At 40.2% G+C, this 8,219-nt stretch overlaps 1 protein-coding gene across 1 annotated transcript in view; it reads left to right on the top strand.

Moving 5' to 3' along the window:
• Positions 1 to 109: 109 nt before the first annotated feature.
• Positions 110 to 8,219, top strand: part of LOC136751748 (X-linked retinitis pigmentosa GTPase regulator) — a 29,925-nt gene continuing 21,815 nt past the window's right edge. Inside the window, exons 1-3 of the mRNA XM_066707542.1 lie at positions 110 to 170; positions 3,113 to 3,238; positions 4,403 to 4,495. Of these exons, the coding sequence (XP_066563639.1) occupies positions 137 to 170; positions 3,113 to 3,238; positions 4,403 to 4,495 (253 nt within the window). The 5' untranslated portion in view covers positions 110 to 136. The remainder of the gene's footprint in view (positions 171 to 3,112; positions 3,239 to 4,402; positions 4,496 to 8,219) is intronic.

Here is an 8,219-nt window from a genome sequence, read left to right as displayed (position 1 = left end):
GTAACGACCACATTGCCTGATACAAAGTGTCTTAAAAAGTAACAATCTCAGCGAGTGAAACACGTGTCCGCGCTGGTTGCTAGAGGCGCCACTTTGTTTACTTCCGGGGCAGCAGCAGGTCTGAGAGCCGAGGAAGATGATGGCAGGGGAGGCGGAGGACGAGATCCCTGGTGAGTGAATTACAGCACCCACTTACTAAAACACGACACGTATCGGGAAGACCTGAGTGAAAGTCTGCGGCTGGGATTGGGACCTCTGAGTAGACATCCCCTGTCGTGTGGGACGAATTGCCGATGTTTTGTTTTGATTGCACCATAGCTGTAAATCAGTTCATTCAGAATATAATCAGTTGGTAGATATATGTATGGTTATTATGCATGTTTTTACCGGAGCAATCTTGATGTTTTTTAACTATTAGAGTTTACACTGGGGATTATTAGGTGTTTCCATTCATAAGTAGAAATATATGCAATAGTTGGTTACCCGACCGAGAGCTGTGGTTTTATTCTGTTTTCTCGTTTCTGGGAGCTGAAGTTGTTCTGCACGTTGATGTGGGGGATGCAGTTACTTTCACGTTTTGTACAGTCACTGCTGATCACTTGCATGGACACATTGTTGCCATTCGCACTGTGTTGCTCACTTGAACACACTGTCTTATGTAATTCTTGATTTTACAAATGTAATACAAAATGCGAAAACATTTACAGAAGGTGATCTGGAGAATCGGCACTTACTTTTAACATGTAAGCTGCGAACAATAACGCATTTATTTCATAGTGGATGGGCAACAAGCAGAATAGCAGTACCACCCTTACTTGAATTATATTAAAAATGGGCGCATAGCTATACATTAGGGAAGTGGCAGAAATGTATTACATGGATTAATTGATTGATTTAAATTGTGAGCATTGTGGCATGCTGCGTGGGACAGTCAACCTTTTTCACCACTGATTGCAATAAAAAATACCATTAACTGATAATCGGTATTCTTCCCCTGAAACATGTAAATACTGAGCAAATAAAGGGAAAACAACCAAAATGTGATATGGCACAGATTAGTCAACTGTGGTATGAGTTGCACCTGAGTATCAATTACATTTGGCTTCTACCTTCATCCTCTGTCATGTCATGGATTACTCATTAATCCATAATAGTATCTATAGATGTTATTCTAGTACTTACTTACTGTATATACATCCTGGCAGACTGTGGATCTCTAGCAACTGTTGGCAAACCCTAATTAATAGTCTTTAGTAGTAGTTTTAATGTCTGGTTTCACCTCACTTGCTGTCTTGCCGTGGGGTACCATATCATTACATTGTTTTGTGACAATACCTTTTCTTTAATACAACTGGAAGTATGAGTACTATTTGCCAATTGTAAACTCCCATTGAGTTATATGCTGTAAATGTTAGAAAGGAACACATTTTTGTTCTGTGAGCAGCTGTATGTTCTCTACAAATACACAACATACACACAACATGTTTTGAAGCATTTTTTCCGCTCTTATCCCTTGTTAGGACTAATTAACCTGAGAACAGACAGAGCTTTTCAGACCACAGCTGTGTGATATTGTTGGGCAGCAGAAAGGAATATTAGCTGTCAATATTTAGTACTAGTCATGGAGTAAGTATTTAGTACAACCACAAGAAAATAAACTATTCACTTTTCTCTCTTTGAAGATGAAGTAGGAAAACAGATTTGGCGCCCCATGGAGTTATATACACCGATCTGTCCAGTTTAAAATATGCGTTTGATGCCACTTCTAAACTGTATCCCTATATTATTAATTCTTCAGTAAAAAAAAGCATCCTTTCAAGATATTGGTGATTTTTGCCTAAAGTTTGCTTTGATACTGGTTTTGAAGTCACAGGAATTCTGTATTGACTTTTGTGGCATCTTGACCAGAAATGGACATGCTGCGGTTTTATCTTCTATTTGTGATATTAATTTCTCATTTTTAATAGGGAATCCAGTCAGTGCTTTGTAGTGCAAGGTGCTTCATGATCTTTTGAAGTCTATCTCAGGTTATGTAAATAAGGCCTAGAGGTTTCTGGGCAGGTTGCAAATACAAATGACCCGGGATGGGCCTGTTTCTACTGTTTCAAAGTTGTCTACAATCAAAGCACACCCAGAAGTCTGTCTCTGCTCAACATGGAAATAAAATAACCATATGTTTTGTGAAAATGCTGCTCAGGCTGATTGTTTCTTTCAAGACTAAACCTTTGTTTGCATAGAAGTAGAAATCCTAGTGTCAGAAACTAAAAATAAATCTACATTTTCTTGGTACTAATGAACACCGCTGTACACCAGACACTCCCTTCTAAGAGAAATGGATTAAAAGATTAAATCCTCTGTTCCCAATGTATGGGCGGGTGAGGGTGGAAAACAATTTGGCTAATGGAGCGCATGGAGTCAAAACAGATTGTTTGACACCTAATTACGTCTCAGATAGAGCAGATTATATGGACCATTAAAATAATTGATTATTATTTCAGATTGTTAGATCACTTGCCTGTAGTGTTTCTATGGACTTAAAACTGGCAGCATATTAAGTCAAAGAAACCTTTGCCGCAGGAAAATGCTGTACCTTAGAGACCACAAGGAGTGGTAGACAATATAGATCTGCACGGTTGAAATTAGGTTATGCTATGGGGTTATTGTTAGGCAGTATCACACAGAGATTCACATATTAGTAATAACTATTTATCTTTTAGTTAGCTGTACCAATGTGTAAAAAGTAAATCGGTTGGGAATCTTGTTGTCAAGACTAGGAACTTAAGATCTGATCTATGAGATATTCAGTTTAAAAAAGAGAAAGACTTGGCTATTAATAATACCATATTTACTAATGTACAATTAAAGTTTGTTTATCCATTTAGGCTGATCTCTGTTAAAATATGATATCTGTAAAAGATCATCATCCATATATCTAGGCTTATAAAGTTGAACTCGCTGGCAGCTTGTTGTTTGCAAGAGGCTTCTTGCTTCTTCCCCAAATAAATTAAGTTCTGGGTTCATGATTTGCAATTACTGCCAAGGTTGCAGATTTAATTCAAGCCTTTGGGCAGCAGTCCATTTCCATAGATTTCATTTTTTTGTTTCTTTGCAGAATCGGGTGCTGTATTTACCTTTGGGAAAAGCAAGTTTGAAGATAATGTCCCCAGCAAATTCTGGTTGAAAAATGACAAGGCTCTCCAGATCTCCTGCGGGGATGAACATACAGCGCTTATAACAGGTAACTTGAACTGTAACTGACTCAGATTGTTTGGGAAGTTGCTAATTCCAGACATAAACTGAACATTTCTGCTTTATATTGGACTCGCCTCGGGTCAATAAATTGTGCAATACTTCAGACTTGGAGAACAAAAGGTGTACCTGGGATTTCGATAAGGCAGATTTACAATCAAACACTGTTCATTCAATTTCAGCTCTGTACCTCTGATGTCTTCTGGCAGGAGATTACACTGCCAGGAGTTATTAAGTAGTACCTATGAAAAGATATATATTTAAAAAAAAAAAAAAAATTGTCATTCATTTATTTAGATATTTCAAGATTATATGTGTAACATGTAAGATGTAGGGAACACAAAAGAGAAAAGCTTCAAAAGCAGAAGGTTCTTTGCACAGGGTCTCAACTGAAAACATTGCTGAGCCATGCCAAGTGGATGATTATTTTAGGGGAAGTTTTAAAAGTGTCTGTAATTAAGTCTTTACATTATGGACCAAACTTTTCAGATATCATAATTTTTCTGATGTTGTAAAGTTTGTTTAAAACACAATTTCCTCATGGAAACTACCACTTTATGTAGACTACATTATATACTATAAATACATCGATGCTAGACACTATCACTAGTAGCCAGTCTAAACATGCACATTTATCTGTTGCTTAAGAAGTACTCGTTCTTGTTTGTTAGTTTGTTTAACCCCAAAAAAGTACATTTCTTCTCCTTTTACTGTCTAGCAGTGTTTTCGATGAGAACCATTCCAGCTATGAATGGAATTGTGGTCATTGTAATATTTATTATGTGTGTATATTCTGTATAAGTTATGAGTTATACTAATGCACTGTGCCAGTGAATGTGCTGCTAAAAGCATCAGTTGTGATGCCATACCTGTGCTGTTAGCCATCGTGAACAGACATTGATGCAAATTTCTTTCAAGGGAACCATCTACCTGTAGACTATCCTCACTGCGGATTGGAACTTGTGGACTTGTGGCCTTAGAGTGAAATGTTTTGCAGAAAGCTATCTGGCAACACATCAGATTTATGATGTTTAGGATTTTTGTTTGTTTGTCTATAAGCATGTAGGTGCCACTCCCCTTCAGCGGCCCATCTGTTGATGTCAATGTCTTGCTGTGCTGTGGCTCGTGACTGTGTATCCTTTCACTTTCACAGACAATGGGAAGCTGTACATGTTTGGCAGCAATAACTGGGGCCAGCTGGGTCTGGGAACAAAGGACACTGTGCACAAACCCACTTGTGTGAAAGGTTAGTCACCCTGCCCATTGTCTGTCCTTTGTCTGTTTTACACACACACAGACCCTGGATAAGTATGTCAAGATTGTTCTGTTGTTTAGCTGGCGTTTCAAGCTGCTGCCTCTTACCTCGCTGTGTCTAATGAAACGGGCATTGCACTTTTGCCTGGAAATCTGAAGATTGTCCTTCCTGTTTGTGCTTTTCAGTAAACTTGGTTAAGTGTCATGGCCACAAGGCAATTGCAAATTGTGGGAATAGAATACAAATTTAGTAAGAATGTATTTGTCTAAACCTTATAGCCCATATGTGCTTCATTTGAATCTGAGGAGAGGAAAAGCAAATGTTTGCAGGTAGTAGGATGTAACAGGATGTTTCAGTATTGCCCCTGTTTGATAGTTGTGATAATCCCAGTCTGGACTGGTCAGTAATCTTGAGTAATCTTCAAGTAAGAAGCTAACTACATGAGATTTACTGAAATCGTAGGCCTGGGGAACCATAATAAATCTGGGTCCTGGAAATAAGTTTCATAGACATTACAGCAAATCAGAAGGAAGCTTTAAAGGAGGTGAAAATATATTGATGGGATAACAAAACAATTCATTTAACAGCAAACTCTCTGCAAATGTTCAAACATGATCAAATATCTTACTTTGTTATTCCTGTAGGCCTGATGGTCCAGGGAACACTACACTATTGTCTGCCATACGGTGACACATACAGACTTAGCAGCTGAATGTGCAATTAAATATTTAGTAGTCAGTGTAAAAAGAAAAACAATTTGAAAGAATAAAAGTAAAATGAAAGATGGTAATTTATCCTCATTAGTTGTGTACTGTCAATGTGAACCTGGCTGCAGTCTCTTTATGTCCCTACCTTGTTTCATTGTGGAATGCAAGCTTAATTGGGTCAATTCAAGCGATGAATGTCCACCGTCAATATAAATATATTGAGTTGCACGGGGATACTAAATAAATAAATAATAAAAGCACAGTAACCTTGTGGAATTGAGGGCCGGGGTGAGGCCAGATACCTCCAAAGAGAGGCGAATTTCTTTGTTTGTTTATTTAATTTGAATCTAAAATCATCCTCAGAGAGGGAAACCTTTGTTGTTTTCTTGAAGAGTTATGGAAATATTCTTAAAAAAAATAAAATAATCCAAGAGCGGGCTAAATGTAGTGGGGGGGGCATTCTGTAGACCCTCCGAATCCTCTGCAAGAAGGGTCAGTCTCCTTGGTAACCGCTCAACCTGACTCACTCGAGTTAATCAGATGTATGCCCCTGTGAGCGCGTTTACAGCGGATTGAGAACAGCTGGGGTACTGCAGATTGAGCCCCCGGCGACAGCTTCAATCAACAGCGCCGACGCTCAGATCAGGTCGAAATGGAGGGCGGATATTGTAATTCGTGCTTGCCTATATTTGCAAATGCAATTTGGATTGGCTGCATTTAACCCGTTTCGCCCTGGCTGGGTAGTGGATGCTGTGCATTTCCTTCTGCCGCAATCTGAGCTGTATTCAATGTGACCCCACCTGCGGACGTCAGATCATGTTGTACCTTTTGAACGTTAAAACCGTTGCTTGGTGTGTTTGCAGATGATGTTAATAAACGTAAGTCGTTACTGTGACGCTGTGCCGGGCTCGGAGTGCGTGGGTCCAGAGATCGGAGCTGACTTGCTCTGATGTGACAGACACTTACTCTACATCTTCTGTTACTTCATTCGTGTTGCTGACTACACTCGGGCCACCTTGCTTTCCCGATAAAAACATAGAGCGGAGCTGCCAGTCCGGCAGGCAGGCCTGTCGTCACAATCCACAATGGGGGATCGAAGAGCGGTATTGTGGTCGTCATCCAATCCAGGTCGGTTTCCTAACCACATAGCTCTCAGGTTTTCAAAACGTCAATGTGTCCAAAAGTCGTCCTGCACTTCCCCTGAGGTACAATGCAAAGCGCTTTCCCTAAATTAACCTTCAGGTGCCCTGGGCTGAGCGGTGTCTTACAGGACCTTTACAAAAGAGTTCCCACGGTGGGGTTGATTCCTTCTGTATATATCTGGCATTCATTACTACACCCCACACTACTGTGTCACATTATTTAACTTATTATTATTTAACAAAAAACCGGTTGGGCAGGTACCACTGTTATCAAACATTAGTTTACTTACAGAAGGAAAAAGAAAAACATAACTGGGACTGTTTCTAGTAATTATTACAGAATTATATTGTAAGTACAAAGGTAATACATGTTTTATATTAAAATGAGCCACATACCCAGCAGAGTAGCTTCCATCATTTCCGGACTGTGTGTGGACTGAGCTGCAGGTTAGTTAAGGCCCCATGAACACAGGAGATCAAATTAACACCCTGCCATATAGGTGTTGGTTTCTAAGGGTAAAGGATAATATAATGTAATTTTGCTTGCAGCATCTAAATATGGCATTGAGCACATCGGGGAATAATTTGTTTTACTGTGTGGTGTAGACATCGGAGCAATTGAAGCACAGGTGTACAAAACCTAAATAAACGTAAGACCTTGAAATGAAATGAGATGAAACCAGTGCCGAATGAATGTGAAAAGAAGATCATTCAAATATGTGTAAATATATCATTGAAACTGGTTTGGTTATACTGCCTGTGGTGCATTTCTTTCAGGATTAAGTCTAACATATTCTCTGTGCTGTGGAGGCTACTTTCACTACAAAGAGTGAATTCAAAAAACAGCTTATTTCCAGTATAATTCTAGCATTAAAAAAGCGTTACTCACCAGACTGTGTGTTTTCTGATCTTCTGTTAGCGAAGGGAACCTGCAGCTATGAGCGGAGATTGATGCTCTGTTGTCAGAAGTGTTTTACACACAGTGGTAAACGGGCCGCTTTGGAGCAGCTGGATTTCTCTGCTTGTGCTTCTCCAGAACACAGGACCTGTTGCTCATGCACACGCTCTCCAGCTTGTGTGTGAGCAGACGCACGGCTATTTGCGTGATGTTCTCTACAGAAAGGTTCTGTAGTCTAAATCCCATCGCTCACGTGGGGTCTTGTGTCAGTGTTTGATATTAGATCAAGTGAGGAAGGGACTTGCAACCACACCTTCTTGGGCTTTTGAGTAGCATCTGTGAAGTGGTCTTATGGCCACCGGTGCAAATCTACCTCCAGACTAACAGCTCTGCATCTCCCTTTCCCTGCCTAGGACAGAACTGCTGTGGAATATTATCACCATTGTCTTTGGTTTCATATCTATGTATACAGACGGGTGACAAATTAAAGGAAAAACCCACATAAAGTGTCTCAGTAAGGTGCTTGGCACAGATTGTATGAGTCTCTGGACTCTACTGGAGGGATGAACACCATTCTTCCAAAAGATATTCCCTCATTTGGGGTTTTGATGATGGTGGTGGAGAGCGCTGTCTAACACGTCAGTCCAGAATCTCCCATAGGTGTTCAATTGGGTTGAGATCTGGTGACTGCAAAGACCACAGCATATGATTCATATGATCATTTTCATGCTCATCACACCATTCAGTGACCCTCGTGCTCTGTGGATGGGGCATTGTCATCCTGGAAGAGACCACTCCCCTCAGGATAGAAATGTGTCACCACAGGATAAAGGTGATCACTCAGAATAACTTTGTCATGATTTACAGTGACCCTTCCCTCTAAGGAGACAAGTGGACCCAAAGCATGCCAGGAAAATGCCCCCCACAGCATAACAGAGCCTCCGGACCCCCTCACTTAAGGGGTGCAG

The sequence above is a fragment of the Amia ocellicauda genome, chromosome 6 (assembly GCF_036373705.1).
Source record: "Amia ocellicauda isolate fAmiCal2 chromosome 6, fAmiCal2.hap1, whole genome shotgun sequence".
Classification (NCBI taxonomy): domain Eukaryota; kingdom Metazoa; phylum Chordata; class Actinopteri; order Amiiformes; family Amiidae; genus Amia; species Amia ocellicauda.
The sequence above is the reverse complement of the archived record's forward strand: the minus strand, read 5'-3'. Positions and strand labels throughout refer to the sequence as shown.